Source organism: Hyla sarda, chromosome 1 (assembly GCF_029499605.1).
Source record: "Hyla sarda isolate aHylSar1 chromosome 1, aHylSar1.hap1, whole genome shotgun sequence".
In the NCBI taxonomy this organism is placed as follows: Eukaryota; Metazoa; Chordata; class Amphibia; order Anura; family Hylidae; genus Hyla; species Hyla sarda.
Window position 1 is genome coordinate 308,790,673 of NC_079189.1, and position 21,837 is coordinate 308,812,509.

Here is a 21,837-nt window from a genome sequence, read left to right on the forward strand (position 1 = left end):
AGTTTACAATAAATTGCTGTAAAAAATGTTGTTCCTGTATATAAAATGTTATACACCTGCCTATACTGGCTCAGTGCTGGCACAATTTTCTAAATCCTACCCAAGGTGTTTATTCGGATCAAAACAATCTCCTTTGGCATAAGTTATTCTCTTTAATAAAAATCATCATTAATACTGGACAAAGAGGAAAATGCCTCTGGAAAATGAAAGTGGCTAGTTATTGGGACTTTTTATGCTGTTATTTCCCTTTTGTAGTAAGGGTGTATGCACATGTTGTGCTTTTAGTTTGTTTGTTTGTTCTTTTGCTTCAACTGCAATGTGTGAACACATCTTAACAGCTGTAAGGGTAAATAGGTCTTTATGACAACGTAACAACAACCAATCACAGCTCAGCTTGCAAATCTTATAGGGGTACTCCGGTGGAAAATATTTTATTTTTTTTCTTAATCAACTGATGCCAGAAAGTCAAACAGATTTGTAAATGAATTCTATTAACAAATCTTTACTCTTCCAGTACTTTTTAGCAGCTGTATGCTACAGAGGAAATTCTTTTCTTTTTGAATCTCTTTTTTGTCTTGTCCACAGTGCTCTCTGCTGACACCTCTGTCCGTGTCAGGAACTGTCCAGAGCAGCATAGGTTTCCAATGTTTCTGATACGGGTATCAGGTGTCAGCAGAGAGCACTGTGGACAACACAAAAAAGAAATTCAAAAAGAAAAGAATTTCCTCTGTAGCATACAGCTGCTAAAAAGTATTGGAAGGGTAAAGATTTATTAATAGAAGTCATTTACAAATCTGTTTAACTTTCTGGCACCAGTTTATTTTTTTTTTAAAAGTTCTCCACCAGAGTACCCCTTTAATGAGCGCTGGTAAAATGAAAGCTGAGCTGTGATTGGTTGTTATGCGCAAAACCAGACAGTTTTTGATGGATTAATCTGGACGGATGACTTACTTGTTTGTCAAGTTCAGCAAAGGCATCTGTTCCAATAGAGACAGGGGTTTCTTTACTCATCAGCTGTAAACAGACAAATCACAACAATGATATAACCAGTTCATACCATTCTCCATTCAGCAGAAATATTACATACATTGTGGAAATAAAACAAATCATAGAAAAGCATATATGTAGAACAGTGTTTCCCAATCAGTGTGTCTCCAGCGGTGGCAAAACTACAACTCCCAGCATGCCCGGACAGCCTCTGGCTGTCCGGGCATGCTGGAAGTTGTAGTTTTGCCACAGCTGGAGGTACACTGGTTGGGAAGCACTAATGTAGAACATATAAGGGGTGAGCAGAAATTTTTTTATTTCCTCTATGTGGTTTCTCTATTGAAGAGGAAGCACATGGGGATTGGTGCAATAAAAGAAACCTCCACTTTATGACTTCATGTTAAGTGGACAAGTTATATAATTCTTAGAGTAATGCTTAATAACGTGGTTAGTTCAACAACTGCTTTACTGTGTGTGCTGGTGCCTGTTTCTGGGGATGCTGCCCTGTTGTTAATGAAATTGATGTGTAATACACTAACTGCTGCAAAAAGGTTTTCATGTACAGCAAAAAAACAAAACAAACTGTGTGGCACTATGTTAGCCAGAAAAATCTATGTGATGCTAAATACTATTGTGTCACAAATGACACAGGGGCCCCACAGCAGACAGGTTTACAGAAGTCATTCACTAGTAAACTTGCCCAATCAATGGGCCCCTGTGACCTGAAAGCTTGCTAATGAAATGTTGTTTGTTAGCCAATAAAGATTTAACTACTATAATACTTTTTGTTTTCTTTTTCTTGGCATAAAATATTTAGCATAAAGAAAAAAAAATATATATATATATATATATCAGGGAATATTAAAGGGCTAGTTCAGTTAATAATTTGTATCTATTATTAGTTTCCTCCTTCATAGTTTTTTATGTTTGCAATAAACATCCATTTACACTCCATAAAAATTTACACTCCTTTCACCACTATTCCTATAGTGAAATGTCATCAAAACCCTTTTCTGCCTCCCTGTTCTGGCATCTCCGTCTCGGCTGCTGTCCCTCCTCCTATAGCCCCCACCTTCCGAGACGGAGATCACATGACTCAATTGCTGAGATGGACCCCCTGACTCTCCATCTGCGAGGGAAAGCAGGAGACCTCTTCTGCCTACCAACACCCGTGAGGCAGCACGTCTGTTCCCTTATGCTCCGACACTGATGACTGCCCTGGAGCGCAGAGGAGGGAGATGAGCGGCCGCAGGAACCCAGGTGAGCCGCAGCAGTCACACTGACCGGAGCAGCAATAGTGGTGGTGAGTATGACTTTGTTTTTTTTTTTTTTTTTTCTTCTTTGCAAGAGGGGGGGGGGGGGAGGGCTCCCGCTCCCCTGCTACAGCTCTCGCTCCCCTGCTACTCAACTGGTCTGGACGTCAGTGATGTCAATCATCATGCCGCCACCGGAGAAAAGGTCAGGTGAGTGTGTGTCTATGTGTGTGTGTGTCTGTGTGTTTGGGGGGGGGGGGGGGGGGGGGGTTGAACCTATTCTAACTTATGCAGGGAAGCTATGCTCCTAATGTGGGGAAACTATGCTCCTAATGTACAGAATCTATGCTACCTAATGTGTGGAAACTATGTTCCTAATGTGGGGAATCTGTGCTACCTAACATGGGGAAACTATGCCCCTAATGTGGGAGAACTGCTGCCTACCTAATGTTTTTTTTTTTTTTTAACTACAACTCCCAACATGCACTAACAGCCAAAAGGCATGCTAAGGGTTGTAGTTATGCAACAGCTGGAAGGGCTCATTTTGGAAACCACACTCTAGTGGTCACCAAACCGTGCCCCTTCAGATCTTCCAAAACTGCAATTTGCAGCATGCCCAGACTGTCTGAGCATGCTGGGAATTGTAGTTTTGCAACACCTGGAGGAGTGCATTTTGTAGACCACTGCACAGTGGTCTCCAAACTGTTGCTCTCCAGATGTTGAAAAACTAAAACTCCCAGCATGCACTGACAGCTGAAGTGTATGCTGAGAGTTTTATTTATGCAACAGATAGAAGTGCACAATTTTGAAACCACTGTGTAGTCGTCACCAAACTTTTGCCCTCCAGATGTTGCAATACTACAACTCCCAGCAAGTCCACACTGTACAGGCATGCTGGGAGTTGTAGTTTTGCAACATCTGCAGGGGCATAGTTTGTAGACCATTGCACAGTGGTTTCCAAACTGTGGCCCTCCAGATGTTGCCTGGACAGGCTCTGGTTGCCTAGGCATCCTGGGAGTTTTAGTTTTGCAACAGCTGGAGGCACCCTGGTTGCGAAACACTGATTATATATAAAAATATTTTTATATGTATATATAAAAGATATCTAATACGCACAATTATTTGTATGAAAAAAATACATATGTGTATATGTATTTTTATTCAAATATATATATGCGTGTATATGTAATTTATATATACAACATATATATATATATAATTATGTTTTAGTAGAGCTTTATTGGGGAGATATATCTCTGTCTGTCTATATATTTATCTATGTAGCAGTGTTTTCCAAAAAAGGGTGCCTTCAGTTGTTTAAAAACTTAGACCTTTTGGGAATGCTGGGAGTTGTAGTTTTGTAGATGGAGGCACCCATTTTGTGAATCATTGCTATATAGCACAGCAGATGAAAGCAGGATGTGAATGGTTGCTTAGTAACATTCTGAGTGCTTGTTTTGGTGTTGATGGGGTAATATATACTGAGCATTAATGCCGAGATGTTGTTTTTTTCTTTTCTTTGTATTGTGATGATTTTCATGATGTCTGTACAATGATATTGCTGGGGTGTTGGAGCCCTAGGCCTATTGGCTACATATAAATGTTAAATGTTTTCTTTTGAGGACTTTAATAAAAAATATATTTAAAAAAAAAAAAAATACATTCTGAGTGCTGGGGCTGGTCAGGTGACTGAGGCAGAAAACGGCACATTGGAGGAAGTGAGCACATAGCGGCAGCAAAGAATGCTGGGACCTGTAGTTTAAAGACAGCTTGCAGGGAAGGGAAAAAGCAGGAGGGCAAAAAGGTGTATTAGAGCCGTGTACAGGAGAAACGAAGGTCACAGTAGAATAATAGATGCTATGTTAATGTCCTATGCTGATCTGAGTTGTTTTTTGTTTTTTTTAAATTATGTTCGTTGGTTAACCCCTTTAAGTTTTATAACGTAGACAAATAATAAAAAACACAGCCTGCCTGCTAGGGTATTAAATAACAAAATTTACTATACTCACCTGTCTACTGCTTACTGAGTCTAACAATGCTGCTCAGGGCCTTCACCCTGCCTCTGTTTTCTTAACTGAATAAAAATACTCTCCCGATGAAGTCTCTGGAGCACTCTGCACGAGACCACTGAGGCCAGTCATTGGGACATTATCAGGAGAGCAGAGAGAGCATGTCATTCAGGTAAGAATATAAAGGTATCGGGAAGACAGGTGAGTATAGTGTATTTTGTTGCTTTATAACCCTGGTAGGGGTTTTTATTAATTTATCTCAATCAACCCCTTTAAGATCACAGTCAATGAAGACGGCGTACCTCCTGTATGGCAGTCATTACCACATGCTGTACGGACTCTTCCATCATCATAATTGTTTGGATGTACTCTGCAAATAAAATGAACAAGTTTAACAAACTACTGGAAAAGAATAAAATATATATAGCACCATGCACAAGCGGTGCTGCAATTTTTTGCTTTTGCGTGTATGTATGTATATATACACCCTTACATATACAATCTTCCCATTAACACTGAATGAAGGTCTACAATGGAAAATTCATCCTGTCACGTGACTTTTTGTTGGGTTCTATGACAAACTGGACCCCTATAAAACAGTAAGTCATGAAAAAATAATATGACGCTTGAGGCCTATCTATAGTTTACCAGAAGAAAAATTGATGGGAATGTTACATTTCTTAGCTATTTAAAAATATTAAAGATTTTATGCAGAAAAAAAATGTGTGAAAACTGCATTGTAAATCTCCTTGCGTTGTGTATAAAAAAAATTGCACTGATGGGTTTTGCATGCTACAATATTCACTTGTAGCAGTTTTTTCCCCTCATTCAAGCCAATGGGTGAAAAACAGACCATTTCCAGAAATAATCTCCAATAGATAATGCCGAGGATGATTATTTATACTAAGGGTATATTCAGAGGGGTGCATTTTTGCTGCCAATCTGCTGTAGCAGATTTTGTTACCCACTGAAGTCAATGGGCAGAAAAATGTGCAGCAGATCTACAGCAAAAATCTGCACGTTAATGGGTAGCAAAATAAGCTGCAGAATATATGCAGCAAAAATATGCAGCAGATCCTGATCCTAAGGCAGGATATTATTTGATGAAAGCTACTCACTGACATTGGACTTGGCAGATCCCACAGATTCTGGCAGTATTTGAGCACAGTATTTATGGCCACAGAGGGTCAATGGCAAAACCAGTCAGTTGATCCCACATTGATATTCAATCTTTAGATTTCAGCACATGTATATCCAAAAAGACAGTAATGGTATATGTGAATTACCTTGCTTCTGTTCGCATTTTACAGCGCAGCCTAAAATAAGTTGGAGCATTCTTCCTAGTTCCGAGGCATCAGAGTGCTCTCCAACCAAGGTAACATCTGGAAGTGTAAAATCGTTTATCTGGTGGCCCAAAATCTGAAAACAGTGTACATCAAGTCATTATTAAAAGAATATCCAAAACCTAAAACAATTTAGCAACAATAAATACAGAAAAATATAATGGTATAGTACAGAATTATAAAATGCAGAACATCAGGACCAGCATGAAAGTTATCCTTATTACGTATAAAGCATTGTGAAATTTACTAAGCTCAGTATGATTTAACCAGTAAGGGTAGGGTCACACGTAAGGGATCCAAAGCGTATTTTACGCTGCAGATCCGCTGGTGACCTGACCCATTTGGTGCCTCCAGCTGTTGCCAACCCCATTCCTCCACCTCAACCCGCCCCTGGCCTGCTCGCAGCAGCAATCTGCCACTACGAGCAGCCACACAGAGGGCCTGTGTGTCAGCGAGTGCATTCTAACATTGCCGAGCAGCTGCGATGTCTGAGTACACTGCACATTACTTTGTAATGACATGTACACTGCACATGGCCTCAACTCAGACATCATGGAGCAGCTGCAATGTCTGAGTACACTGCACCACGATGTCAGAGTGCACTCACCAACTCGCAGGCCCCATGTTGCTGCTCGTAGCGGTGGATTGCCACTGCGAGCAGGCCAGGGGCGGAGCAAGGCGGGGGAATGGGGGTGGCAACAGCTGGAGGCACAAAATGGGTCAGGTCACCGATGGATCTGCAGCGTAAAATACGCTGCAGATCCGTTACATGTGACCGTACCGTATAAAGGAAAACTGAGCCTAGCAGCTATGAACAGCAAAACTGGAATGGAGAATAAAAAAGCGCTACATAGATCTTGAACTGGTTGCGGACAATTTAAATCGGTGAGCAGTGGTGACTGCCGGGACTGACGAGCAAAGCCTCCGATGTTGTGCCTGCGGAGCAGAAGACCGTCACTCGTCAGACCCTGGCGGAAGCCACCGAGCCTGTACCTGGGCCTGCCGTGGAGCCGGATATATGGAGGCCAGTTGTGTGATTATTAAATGAAATGGCACAGGGGATGATAAATGGGAGATGATTTAAATGAACAGGGGGTGATGAAAGGGGGGTAATGAAATGTAACAGGCAGGTAGCAGCCACATTTGTAATGCTAATGCTTAAGATATGATCTATGTAGTCTTCTATAGTGGCAACATGGAGCTCCCTTACTGTTAGTGCCTCCCACAGGGTAGAGTTGAGCGAACTTACAGTAAATTGGCTCGTTGCAAACCTCTTGGCTCAGCTGTTGATTACTTTAGTCTGCATAAATTAGTTCAGCTTTCCAAGTGCTCCAGTTGCCTGGGAAAGGTGGATAAATTCCAAGAGGCTTCCAGGCAACAAGAGCCTTTGGAAAGCGGAACTATTTTATGCAGATTAAAGTAATCAATTGGGGGGGGGGGGGGGGGAGGTGGTGCATGCGTGCAGCTCACCGAGGCGGTCGCATCTGATGTGAGCCACTCTCAGTGCTGTTAAATGGCTCCTCATCTTCAGAGAACTTACCCAGTGCATTTTAGTGTGTTTTTTTGTTTGTTTGTCTTGTTTGTTTCTTATTTGTTCAGGTACACTTTTATTTGTGCACTTTTTCTGAGGTATATTCCTGAATTATCTGGTGCTGTACTGCATTGTAGGGGTTCTACGGTTCCCTTCCCATCTATGTTTAGCTACCTTAGCGTATTTTTATGTAACTATGTGTAAGTTAATATCTCACAATGTTTGGGGATTTAATCCCCCCCCAATAAGAGGGGGAAAGAATTTAGAGATTATGCTAGATTACATCCTGACATTATGGGGGATATTTATCAAAGTTGTCTATGTCCCGCATCAATATAGACCAAACTACAGAGGGTTAGGCTAGTCTATTGTGCGCCTAATTTATCAAAAGGGGCACGGCTCTTGATAAATTCAGTGCATAGACTTTGAGATCTATGCTTTAGATTGTATTTAAACCTGCTCCAGCATGGTCTGACATTTCGGCGTACTTTCAGCCGATGAGACTTGTTGCTGAAAAGTCGCTTTTGATAAAATCAGCACCAATGCATTTTCCAATGCATTTCCATCTCAGATAGACTAGAATGCATCATGTTCTGAAAATCCTCTAGAGCAAAAGTCGCAGAAAAGTCGCACATATTTAGACTGCGACTTTCTGTGCGACAAATTAAGACAGGAAAAAACAGTCTAAATCCTTTGATAAATATCCCCCTATATGTATATAGGAGTCGCACTTCACGCTTCCTTTCCTAGGTTTTTCCATAGATCCTATAAACATACTTACATAGCCACACACCTGAACAAAAGCAGGGGGGTGCTTACTTTATTGCATGATTCGTTTCCTTTTATTGTGGAGAGTACTGAAAAAAGAAATGTGAGCACCTACTGATGCTCACATTTCTTTTTTTCAGAACGTTATGCACTTTGATGGGATCCCTGAACTACGATTGGCTATGATATGATATGGGCTGGTGACTCATTTTGTGGTTCACAGTTCTTTGGACCGTTCTCTTACCGCTCCTCTTTGCAGATCAGGGGCCCAACAATGTCAGGTACTTAAAGGGGTACTCTGGTGGAAAAACAATTCTTTTTTTCTTTTTTAAATCAACTGGTGCCAGAAAGTTAAACATATTTGCAAATTACTTCTATTAAAAAATCTTAATCCTTCCAGTACTTATTAGCTGCTGAATGCTACAGAGGAAATTCCTTTCTTTTTGGAACACTGATGACATCACGACCACAGTGCTCTCTGCTGACATCTCTGTCCATTTTAGCAACCGTGCATAGCAGATGTATGCTAAGGGCAGCATGGTGGCTTAGTGGTTAGCATTAGGGATTGACCGATATCGTTTTTTTAGGGCAGATACCGATAATCGGTGGAGGTTAGGGCCGATAGCCGATAACTTATACCGATATTCCGGTATAAGTTATCGGCTATTTATCCCCCCGCGGCACCGCTGCAGATCATTGATTTAAAGCGAGCGCTTTAAATAAATGCACTACAGTGGCTTTTGCAGTGCCATAGGCCGCCGCCTGCTTCTCCGGTCCGGGCTGTCCTTCTCCGGGGGTGCTCTTCTCCACTCCGGGCAGGCTCCGGCCTAGTAACGCAGCATAGACGCTGCTGCGCAGTGACGCCCGTGCGCAGCGACGCACCTGACGTCACGGCGTAGCGGTGTCTATGCAGCGTACTAGGCCGGAGCCTGCCCGGAGTGGAGAAGAGCACCCCCGGAGAAGAAGGACAGCCCGGACCGGTTCACCCTCCACCCGGAATGCCGCCGGACACTACAGGAAGGATGGATGGCCCGGACCACCCCCATTACGGGTAAGTTTAATTTTTTTTTTATTGACTCGGAGGGTGGGGGAGGGGCCCGACCGGTATAGCGGTATGGGCAAAAATCCATACCGTGGGAGAAAAAAAAAAACGGTATCCGGTCCATACCGGTATACCGCCCAGCACTACGGTGGGGGGTGCGACGCGTTGCGGTGGGTCGGGGGGGGCGGTCGCGGTGCGGTGGGTCGGGGGGGGGGGGTTCGGTCGCGGTGCGGCGGTTTGGGGGGGCGGTCGCGGTGCGGGGCATTATCGGCAAGGTAATTGCCGATACCGATAATGCCCAAAATCGTGATTATCGGCCGATAAGATCGGCCATACCGATAATCGGTCGATCCCTAGTTAGCACTGCTGCCTTGCAGCGCTATGGCCTTGGGTTCAAATTAGGGTTCAACCGATTATCGGTATGGCCGATATTATCGGCCGATAATCCCAATTTTGGGCATTATCGGTATTGGCAATTACCTTGCTGATAAGCCGATAATGCCCCGCCCCCCGCACCGCCCCCGCGACCGACCCGCCCCCCCCCACCCCACCGCACTCCCCACCGTAGTGCTGGGCGTTATACCGGTCAGGCCCCTCCCCCACCCTCCGAGTCAATAAAAAAAATTAAACTTACCAGTAATGGGGTGGTCCGGGCCATCCATCCTTCCTGTAGTGTCCGGCGGCATTCCGAGTGGAGGGTGAATCGGGTGGGCTGTCCTTCTCCGGGGGTCATCTTCTCCACTCCGGGCAGGCTCCGGCCTAGTACGCTGCATAGACGCCGCTACACCGTGACGTCAGGTGCGTCACGCACGGGCGTCACTGCGCAGAGGCGTCTATGCTGCGTTCCTAGGCCGGAGCCTGCCCAGAGTGGAGAAGAGGACCCCCGGAGAAGGAGGAGAGCCCGGACGGGTTCACTCTCCACCCGGAATGCCGCCGGACACTACAGGAAGGATGGATGGCCCGGACCACCCTGACAGGTAGGGGGAGAGAAGCGGGTGGTGGCGGCGGCCTATGGCACCGCAAAAGCCACTGCAGTGCATTGATTTAAAGCGCCCGCTTTAAATCAATGAGCTGCAGCGGTGTCGCGGGGGGATAAATAGCCGATAACTTATACCGTAATATCGGTATAAGTTATCGGCTATCGGCCCTAACCTCCACCGATTATTGGTATCGGCCCTAAAAAGACGATATCGGTCGATCCCTAGTTCAAATCCCACTAAGGACAACAATAAATAAATAAAGACTTATTATTATTATAATAACGTCAGCAGAGAGCAGTGTGTTCGTACTGTCATCAGAGAGCATTCCAAAAAGAAAAGAATTTCCTCTGTAGTATTCAGCAGCTAATAAATACAGGAATGATTAAGGTTTTTTAATAGAAGTAATTTACAAATATGTTTAACTTTCTGGCACCAGTTGATTTAAAAAAGAAAAAAAAAATTGTTTTTCCACCGGAGTATCCCTTTAAATTTTTGAGGATAGCAACGTAGCTGACGTTTGGAGGGAACAAATGGCCAAACTAGGGGTTACACTTATTACTTGCCCTCTCAGCATGCTTATAGAATGGGTTCTTGCTAGCACTTCCCTATTTCCGAAACTCCTTTATGCTAGACATGTGCCTTCCGCCTGGTCGGATCATGACATAGTTCAGGCTGTTTTAAATTTAGCAAATAGTGCCACAGTTCCCTTTAGGTGGAGGCTCAATGAGTCCCTACTCACGATGTCACGAATAAAGACCAAATTAGAAACTGATTTATCTTCTTATTTTATTAATAATGCACAACCCACTGGTGACCCATGCTGGCTATGGCTAGCCCATAAATCAAACAGGAGAGGCCATATTATATCAGTGGCCTCGGGTGTTACAGATCGCTCAGCGACTAGACAGGCTTTGGAAGCCAAATTGGCTAGACTGACATATGCACACCAACAGTCTCCTTCCCTATATCTTTCTAAAGCTCAGTGACACCAGGGTGCAGCTGGATGCACACCTTTCTTGTGAGGTGGAGAAGGCGGTCCACTGGACTAATGCCACTTACTAACGCTTTGCGAACAAACCTGATCGCCTGTTGGCGTCTATGTTACGTATCACAGCGTCTTTTAATAGGGTTCATACGTTGCAGCTCTGTCCTGGTGTACGTACTGCTAATCCTGAATGAGTCTATACTGCTTTTCACTCTTTTTACTCCTCTTTGTACTCTGCTCCTTCCCAGTACTGTTCCACTGCTTCCACCCTTTCTTCTTACCTCTCTTCCGTTTCCCTAACTACCTTGGAACCTGACACCTTAGACGCACTTATTCTATCCTGCCCAAGCAGCAAAAAGAGAAAACAAACTTTCACTTACCTTCCGGAGCTCCGCTATAGCTGATCGGTCGGCCAAGCTGTCTGCTTCCTACTTCCCTTAGTCCGGCACGTCACATGCGCTTCAGCCTATTACCAGCCGCAGCGAAGTCCCGCCTCGGCTGGTGATAGGCTGAAGTGCTGTGTGACGTTCTGGGCTAAAGGAAGTAGGAAGCAGACAGCCCGGCCAACCGATCAGCTGTAGTGGAGCTCCGGGGGAACAAACAAAGTTTGTTTTCACTCTTTTTGCAGCCAGGGCAGGATGGAATAAGAATAGTCCATACCGGACTTTTCCTTTAATACCCCTTTACTTCTGAGGAAGTAACAGATGTTTTTGCCCATCTTAAATCCGGGAAGTCGCCCAGACCGGACGGTTTTTCCACAGCTTATTACAAAAAGTGTGCCTCTTTGGTTGTACCCCATCTTACAACTGTTTAATCCTTTACGCACCTCCACCTCTCTTCCTTCTGAATTTCTTGATGCTCACATTTCTGTCATTCCTAAACCTAATAGAGACCATCTACTCCCTGATAACTATAGACCTATCTCCCTACTTAAAATAGACACGAAATTGCTTACTTCTATTCTAGCTTGCCCTCATGATGGAACCACGCCCCCTCCCGTAGGCTTGCATTGAGGGACGGAGCGTGACGTCACACGGGGGCAGGGGCGTGACGTCACACGCCGCCGGCCCTGCGGTCAACCGTAATCAGACCCGGGGACTGATTACAAATGGGGTGCCGCGTGCATGATCCCAGGCATCCCCAGCTGCGGGACTCCCGCGATCAGGCATCTTATCCCCTATCCTTTGGATAGGGGATAAGATGTGTAAGCACCGGAGTACCCCTTTAAGTTCTCTCTATAGTCTATTCCCTCCCCTTTACTGCCTTTTCTAAATAATCAGTCTTTTTCTCCTGGATTAACATCAGTCTCTTTTCATTGGTGGCATGCTAAAAGCATACTTTGCATGAATGACTTCCTGATTGGTCAGACTCTGTCCCCACTGGCAGCGTTAAACTTGTGCCATGCTATTCCTGTCAGGGAACATTTTAGAGCACGTCAAATATTGTTGCTCTACACTGCTCAGGTGCCACACCTTGCTCGAATCACACCGACCCCGTTTGAGCGACACATGCTTTATTTCCCGAATATGCCAGGATTACTCTCTGTCCCATTTGCTTACTTCAGTGCACCCCCACAGAATGCCAAACTTAAGTCTATGACAGATTGGCAGGCAGACATTCACGCCACGCTCTCTCTCGCACAGTGGAGGGAGTGTTGCATTACAATCAGTAAGGGCAGTTGGCAGGTCTCACCACTCTGCTACCGTGAGTGCGGGGCGAGGGGCACTCTATACCACACATGGTGGAGTTGTCCGATAGTTGTACTTTATTGGAGACGGGCCTTAGATCTGCTCACATTTGTTCTCCCATGTAGAGTACCCCGTACCCCATCTTATTGTATCTTTGGCCATAGACTGATTAGAATGCCATTCCGCACGTTCAAATTGTCACAATATATCCAGCTAGCGGCCCGTATACATATTGCCTCTCAGCGGATAAAGCCAGATTTAAATTTCTCAAGAGTAGTGGAGAGGGTTAATTCTATAACCTTGAATGAAAAATTGACTGCTCTTAGGGAGGATCAAGTAGAGCGTTTTAACCTGGTTTGGGAACCATGGATTTCTTAATCTCATTGTCCTAATATTCGTCATAGTTTCTCATTATATTGATGTTATTTTTTCTTTGATAGTAGGGGAGTGTTGGGAAGTGTGGGGGGGGGGGGTTACTTTGTATTATTGGGGTGGATATTTTGGATTATGTGTCTGCCTTCTAGTTGATTTCTTGTGCCACTATGTACAGACACCGGATATCATTATGCTGAATGTATTGTCATTTTATACTGGAATGTTCTACTGACTGGAAGAATGTACCTGGATGTTCAAGTTCTTATTTGGTCCAAGGACCAGTTGTTTTACTTACTCACCATATTATGTATGTATGTATCTTCATATACATTTTAATAAAGCTTCCTTGTTTGATGGTTAAAGTAATCAACGGTCGAGCTGCGAGGTTCGCTACGAGCCAATTTACTGTAAGTTCGCTCAACTCTACTCCAGGGCAACGTAGCATGCACAATGTGATACATGGAATTGGCGGCACAGCGAGAGGCATATGACAAAATGATGCATGTCTAAAAAGGGTGTCACCAACTCTGGTCTAAAAAAAAACTCAAGGGGAAAAAAATATTTGAATGTAGATATGGTTAAGAGCACCTTTCTTCTTAAGATATTTAGTCATCCTATGGAACTTCACTACCTTACAGTGGGGCATAAATCCTCACTTATCCCATAGGGCACAAATAGCAATTGCTGAAATTGAGGCATATTTTGACAGCAACCGATATTGTACTAAAAGTCATGATGTTGCGTACAGTCATCACATGACAAAATGTCATCAATGAGGTCCTGTTTGGGTATCTGTCCCCACCCTCCATGCTACTAGGTGCGCTGTATCAGAACCAGTGTATACACTTCTACATAAGCATCACAACACTTCCAGTTACGTTTTGCAGGTAAGAAGAGTAGTCAGTGCAAACTTCAAGCACCACTGAACAGCAGAGAGGAACTCTGTGATTCTTTATTAGAACAATGTCTAATGCATAATGCGTTTTAAGGTATATCACCCCTTTGTCACTCATAGTAACTCATCAGACTATGTCTATGGGTGACATGACAGAGGAGTTATGTGGCTCATAATGTGCTGTCCATTAGACATTGCTCTGCTGTTCAGAGTTATTGAGAGGTATTTCACCGTGGCTTTGTGCTGAGTAGTACTACTCCTACTAATACCTGAGCAATTTGGTTATTTTAACCTCTCTGAATACGTCTCCATGCCACCGATGGGTAACCGAAGCCAGACTTTGGGATTCAGCAGCATCCCCATCTAATGGTTATGAAACCATTGCAATAGTGTCGTGCCTATATATGTATAACCCCTATAGGCGCCTACCTGTCTACCTGACATGACTTTTTCCCACTAGAGAGACTGCATTACCCTGTGAGCACCCCTTCTTTTCTTTCCCTACAAGCCATGTAACATTTTCTGAACAAACCATACTGTTGCACAAAAGGAAACTCCATTAATGGCCATGCTAAAAATACAGTTGCACCCCACATACAGATTTAAACATCGATGCATTCCATTTATTTATTTTAAGAAACTTTTTTTAAACCTTTTTTTTCTTCTTTTAATGAGAATTAGATATGTTCTATTTAAAATATTTTAAACATTTCAAATATTTTTACCTCATGATTGTAGTCCAAAATCCCCTTTAAAATTTTCTTCAGATTACTTATCTAAAAGAGGAAAATACAATTTCGGAGCAGTATTATTCACTGTGTCTGGAATACAGATAAGAAACATAAGAAGATTCTGACCAGCTAAGTGAGAAAAGTAAATAATATTTAACTATACAAGCAGATTTACTTGCAGATTGCAAGACAGCAACAATAGTGTTGCATGTGCTATTTAAAGGACACTTTAGCAGAAAAAGACAGACCGCTATATAAGTCAATTGGAATAATAAATGAAACGGTGTCTAACTTTTTTTGGGGGGGTACATTTTTGTCAATTATGGGCTATTCTGCACATGCTATGCCAACATTTGCGCATATGTGGTGTATTGAGTACTATGTTTAACTTGGTGGGTCCACAGTTTTTGGTGCAGATGGGTCAAACATGCCCCACTTTTATTTATAAGAAGCCTCATATAGACAGGACTGACAGACATTTTTTGTTTATCACCCCAATGAGTTTATCAGACACCACCAAAGTCGATGAGGAAACAGATCCATCACTGCATCATGATATCCATAAATATAACAGAAACATTCATGCATATGTGAACAGAGTCACAACGTCAATCACTGTATCTAATATTTTCTGTCCTGTCAACATCATATTCTAACCCTAAGGACATAAAGGACAACACCTGTTGTGACTTAAAAGTAAATCTTGAGCTAAACCTCCAGCACACCAGCAGCCAAAAAAAAAAAAAAAAAGATTAGGGCTGGGATAGGTGAATCTTACTCAATAGGTCAAGCTAGCTAAACACTTTAATGAACATTCAGCATTTAGCTCCTGAACACAAGCAACAGCAGTGTTTTCCCAAACAGTGTGGCTCCAGCTGTTGCAAAACTACGACTCCTAGCATGTCCGGACAGCCGAAGGCATGGGCCAAAAAATAACCCCATGACAAAATATCACAAAACACTACCTGATTGGAGAGAACACCTGCTTGTCACTCCTACATTTTTACAAAGAATTGAAGAACACCACCAAAGACAACATTCTGCTTCAGAATTGTTATTTCATCAGGAAAAATAAATAAAAAAAGTATTTAGGGTGCATTCACACTACCTTTTGGGCATATGGCTGGCAGATTCGGTGGGGAAATTTAAAAACTGTCCGCTGTGGTATCCCTGCTGAACCTGCGCCGCATGCCATTCATTTCAAGGGGCTGGGCGCAGTCATGGCAGACCACGGTTTTCAGCCTGGCAACAAAACCGGATATGGTGCAAAAATTAGCCAATTGGAGTCACCTTTCTTCTTGCTCGCATGGTGCAATTTCCAGCAGGAGAAATTGGGCGTTTCCCAGCAGGCATGACATCACTGAAGCCTGCTGGGGGACTACTTCTGCCATCACATGGTTGCAGTGCTATGATGAATAGAAGACCTCAGGCTCTGTGCATGTTTCAGTCTGTGTTACTATCAGTGAGGCTCTCCTGCAGCTTTCAGTCTGCGCAGCTTTCTGCGAGAATCTGTGAAGCTTTCACTTTCTGTGCAGCTGTCAATCAAGCTCCGTTCAGAGAAACACTTCCTGAGTTCGGACTCCTGCCAGGCCGGGAGGAGACCAAACTCACTGTATTAATTGTGGCAGGGAACAGAACAGAGCCACGTAGTCGCCGTTTTTTCTATTACATTTTAAACATATTTATGTAATGCGGTGCGGGTTCTTAGCCGGATCCTAAAAAGGTAGTGTGAATGTAGCCTTACTGAAACAGCCAAGTTAGGACTAATGGAAGGTTAGATGTTGTAACACTTTTGTGTGACACCGATTTTATCTTAACCACCAGTTGCCCATGGGGCCATCGTATTAAAGGGGTACCACCGTGGAAAACTTTTTTTCTTTTTTAAATCAACTGGTGCCAGGAAGTTAAACAGATTTGTAAATCGCTTCTATTAAAAAATCTTAATCCTTCCAGTACTTTTTAGGGGCTGTATACTAAAGAGAAATCCAAAAAAGAAATGCATTTCCTCTGATGTCATGACCACAGTGCTCTCTGCTGACCTCTGCTGTCCATTTTAGGAACTGTCCAGAGCAGGAGAAAATCCCCATAGCAAACATATGCTGCTCTGAACAGTTCATAAAACGGACAGCAGAGGTCAGCAGAGAGCACTGTAGTCATGACATCAGAGGAAATGCATTTCTTTTTTGGATTTCTCTTTAGTATACAGCCCCTAAAAAGTACTGGAAGGATTAAGATTTTTTTTAATAGAAGTGATTTACAAATCTGTTTAACTTTCTGGCACCAGTTGATTTAAAAAGAAAAAAAGTTTTCCACTGGAGTACCCCTTTAACTATGTGGAGGAAAAGGAGAAAGTGTAGTGACGTCACCACACAGTGTCATTCTGAGTGAATTAGTACCAAAATACTGGCCAATGAGCGGGAGCAGGTGTGGAGAAATCACTGGGTACTCTCGCAATAATGACTTAGAATGACTGCTTCTCCCCGATTCATCAAATGGTGAAATTTGGTAGCAGCCAAATGGTAAACATAACGGTAGAATAAAAGAAATGTGAAAAAATTAACAATATGTACCTCTCAAGCATCACTGGAATGCAGGGAGAAGGTAACAAAAGAAGGTAACAAAAGTAATGCAAAGTATTTTCTCCAAAGAGCTGTACCTTGAGCCTCCAGTTGTCTCCCACATGAGTTTTGATCCTGTTCAACCAGTTCTCATCAAAGTATGAAGGATCACTGTGAAAGACAAAATCATCACATTCCACAAAAGAAACATCACTTTTAGGGCAAAAGAACATTTTATGAAGTGAAACAAACACAAACCAAGACAGGAAACCAATGTAAGAAATCACAAACGACAGTCTATAGAAGATCTTCAACAGTCAGCCAAAAAAGACCAAATGGTTACCCAATGCTTGGCTTACAGAGAACCTGTCATCATTTTTATGCTGCCTAAACCACAAGTCATTGGGGCAGTCCCTGGCAGCTTCCCCCTGCCGTGATCTATAGATTTCTCTATGTTCGGTTATAGGGAAAGACCTATCATTCAAGGCCAGGGGTGCAGACAGAAGCCACCTGAGACCACCCAGATGACATGGCTCAGGAAAGTGATGACAGGTTATGGCTCCTGATGCCTGAACACATAAAGCAGCTAAAGACAATTAAAACTGTCACCCACACACATTTAGATAAAGAGAGTATATGTGTCACTAGCAAGACCACTGTTATTTAAAAACAATAAAAACATGTCACATGTTGCTGACCCCCAGATCTCAAACAAAATTTGCTTCATGTGTTCGCATGTCTCCTCCACAGTTGTCAACAACTTCTTGTTTGTAATATTTACCATTCAAAATGCCCCAGAATCCTATTGCAAGTGGTGAAGTGGCCTGTGTTTTTGATACGCCTTTCAATCTACCTTAAGGGTCCGTTCACATGAGCAGATTAAATTGCGAGATAGGATAGCAGCTTGTTTCCCTTAATTGTAAACTGGCTATTGGCAGCAGATTTTATGGATTGGAATTTCCGCAGCAGACCCCAATGAAGTCAAAGTAATCATCTGCGGAGAGCCCCCCCAGTGTAGAAGTGGTATAGCGGTGGTTTTTATGATCCCATTGTGCCCGGGCTGCAAAAGGTGAAAAGACAAACTAGCTCGCCTTCCGTCGCTCCCCCGTTGCGCTGTTATAGCTTTTCTGTCCTCCGGCTCCGTTCTTCTTCCTGATTCCATGTGCAGAGATCGTCACGCTGCGATCAGCTTATTGCAGGCCACTGCAATGTCCAGCCTTGGCCTGTTATAGGCTGAGCACAGTGTCCTATTACAGGACCGGGCAGAAGGGAGAAGGCGGGGCCCAGACTCCTTACATGACCCTGCGCTCAGTCTATCACCAGCTGAGGTAGGACATCTCAGTGCCCAGCGACACGCTGATCACATTGTGATGATCCGTGCACACTGAAGCAGGAAGATGACGGGGACTGGAGGACCGAAGAGCTATAGTGGCACAATGGGGGGAGTGATGGAAGGGGAGTTACAGTTTGTTTTTTACTTTTGCAGCCCGGGCATAATAGTATTATCAAAACCACCGCTACACTACTCCTTTAAATCCACCTGTGTGAACAGACCCAAATGGATTTTCCCCCCAATGACACCACAAGCCAAGAGATAAGTGTATGATCATAGGGAGTCTGACCACGGGACCATCCTGCAATCTCAAGGACAAGGATCCCAAGTCTCCCATGGAAATGAAGCATGGTCATGTGTTTACTGCAGCTTCATTCCTTGCCTATGGATCTGCCAGTCCACCCCTCAAATGTGTAAATATTTTAGTATATATTTTCATGTGACAACACTGAAGAAATGAGACTGCTACAATGTAAAGGAGTGCACAGCCTGTATAACAGTGTTTAATGTTGTGTCCCCTCAAAATAACACAAAACACAGTCCTAATCTTGGCAACAAAAGTGAGTACACCCCTAAATTTAGCCCAAATAGCCATTTTCCCTCCTCGACATCATGTGACTTGTTAGTGTTGTGTAAATAGGGAGCAGGTGTCTTAAATTTGGTGTTATCGATCTCACACACTTTCTAATACTGGTCACTGGAAGTTCAAAATGGCACTTCATGGCAAAGAACTCTCTGAAGAACTGAAAAAAATAATAAGAATTTTTGCTTTACATAAAGATGGCCTAGGTGATAGGAAATGCCAACAGCCTAAAACTGAGGTTGTCTAGAGGTATGAGTGCTGCCAGCATTGCTGCAGAGGTTGGGATCGCCTGTCCGTGCTCAGGCCATATGGTGCACTCAGCATAAAATTATTCTGCATGGCTGTTATATTAGAAGGAAGCCTCTTCTAAAGACAATGCATGGGAGTGTGGGGAATGGTGGGAGTGTCATGACCTGGGCCTGCACAAATGCTGCTGGCACTAGGGAGCTAGATTTCATTTAGGAAAAACATGAATGACAACGTGTACTGTGACATACTGAAGCAGAGTGTGATCCCCACCCTTCAGAGACTGGGCCACAGAGCAATATTCCAACATGATAATAACCTCAAACACACCTCCAAGATGACCTTGTTAAAGTAAAACGGTCAGATATTTTCTCCCGCACTATCCACAGTACTGGTGGATAGTGCGAGAGACGCTGATTATAACGAGCCCTACCTTACCCGGATCCGGCCAGCCGTTCGCCCGCAATTGTAATTTTATTCTATGTGTATATCTTGCTGTAACTGGCACGGGCGGGGCTTCTGCAGCTAACTGGTAGTGACATCAGCGCCGCTTATGAATATTCATCCCCCCTCCCTCCAATTAGGAGCGGCAAAGAGAGGGAGAGCTGGAGGGAGGGGGGATGAATATTCATAAGCGGCGCTGATGTCACTACCAGTTAGCTGCAGAAGCCCCGCCCGTGCCAGTTACAGCAAGATATACACATAGAATAAAATTACAATTGCGGCGAACGGCCGGATCCGGGTAAGGTAGGGCTCATTTTAATCAGCATCTCCCACACTATCCATCAGTACCTGTGGATAGTGCGGGAGAAAATATCTGACTGCTTTCCTTTAAAGAAGCTGAGGGAAAAGGGGATGGACTGACCAAGCATGTATCTCTACCTAAATACTATTGAGGATCTGTGGGGCATCCTCAAAGGGAAGGTGGGGAAAGCACAAGGTCTCAAAGACCCACCAGCTTCGTGATCATCATGGAGGAGTGAAAGAGGACTCCAGTGACAACCTGTGAAGCTTTTGTGAAGTCCAAGCCCAGAAGATTTAAGGCAGTGGTAGAAAATAATGGTGGCCACAAAAATATGGACACCTTTTGCCCAATTTGGACATATCCACTTAGGGGTGTACTCACTTTTGTTGACAAGGTTTAGACATTAACCCCTTAAGGACTGAGCCCTTTTTCACCTTAAGGACTCAGCCGTTTTTTGCACATCTGACCACTGTCACTTTAAACATTAATAACTCTGGAATGCTTTTAGTTATCATTCTGATTCCGAGATTGTTTTTTCGTGACATATTCTACTTTAACGTAGTGGTAAAATTTTTTGGTAACTTGCATCCTTTCTTGGTGAAAAATCCCAAAATTTGATGAAAAATTTGAAAATTTAGCATTTTTCTAACTTTGAAGCTCTCTGCTTGTAAGGAAAATGGATATTCCAAATACATTTTTTTTAATTCACATATACAATATGTCTACTTTATATTTGCATCATAAAATTGATGAGTTTTTACTTTTGGAAGACACCAGAGGGCTTCAAAGTTCCGCAGCAATTTTCCAATTTTTCACAAAATTTTGAAACTCGCTTTTTTTCAGGGACCAGTTCAGGTTTGAAGTGGATTTGAAGGGTCTTCATATTAGAAATACCCCATAAATGACCCCATTATAAAAACTGCACCCCCGAAAGTATTCAAAATGACATTCAGTAAGCGTTTTAACCCTTTACGGGTTTCACAGGAATAGCAGCAAAGTGAAGGAGAAAATTCACAATCTTCATTTTTTACACTCGCATGTTCTTGTAGACCCAATTTTTGAATTTTTGCAAGGGGTAAAAAGGAGAAAATTTTTACTTGTATTTGAAACCCAATTTCTCTCGAGTAAGCACATACCTCATATGTCTATGTTAATTGTTCGGCGGGCGCAGTAGGAGGTTCAGAAGGGAAGGAGCGTCAAATGGTTTTTGGGGGGCATGTCACCTTTAGGAAGCCCCTATGGTGCCAGAACAGCAAAAAAAAAAAACACATGGCATACCATTTTGGAAACTAGACCCCTCGGGGAACGTAAAAAGGGGTAAAGTGATCCTTAATACCCCACAGGTGATTCACAACTTTTGCATATGTAAAAAAAATATATATTTTTTTTACCTAAAATGCTTGGTTTCCCTAAAGTTTTACATTTTTAAAAAGGGTAATAGCAGAAAATACCCCCCAAAATTTGAAGCCCAATTTCTCCCGATTCAGAAAACACCCCATATGGGGGTGAAAAGTGCTCTGCTGGCGCACTACAGGTCTCAGAAGAGAAGGAGTCACATTTGGCTTTTTTGAAGGAAATTTTGCTCTGGGGGCATGCCGCATTTAGGAAGCCCCTATGGTGCCAGGACAGCAAAAAAAAAAAACACATGGCATACCATTTTGGAAACTAGAGCCCTCGGGGAATGTAACAAGGGGTTAAGTGAACCTTAATACCCCACAGGTGTTTCACGACTTTTGCATATGTAAAAAAAAAATAAAAAAATTTACCAAAAATGCTTGGTTTCCC

General features: G+C 43.3%; 1 protein-coding gene across 2 annotated transcripts in view; it reads right to left on the bottom strand.

The window, feature by feature from the left end:
* HOOK3 (hook microtubule tethering protein 3) overlaps window positions 1-21,837 on the bottom strand; it is a 119,997-nt gene that overhangs the window by 71,774 nt on the left and 26,386 nt on the right. For both annotated transcript variants that reach the window (XM_056518236.1, XM_056518237.1), the window contains exons 3-7: window positions 17,244-17,316; window positions 14,582-14,632; window positions 5,536-5,668; window positions 4,552-4,619; window positions 952-1,014 (exon numbers count right to left, since the gene is read on the bottom strand). In XM_056518236.1, coding sequence (XP_056374211.1) covers window positions 952-1,014; window positions 4,552-4,619; window positions 5,536-5,668; window positions 14,582-14,632; window positions 17,244-17,316 — 388 coding nt within the window. The remainder of the gene's footprint in view (window positions 1-951; window positions 1,015-4,551; window positions 4,620-5,535; window positions 5,669-14,581; window positions 14,633-17,243; window positions 17,317-21,837) is intronic.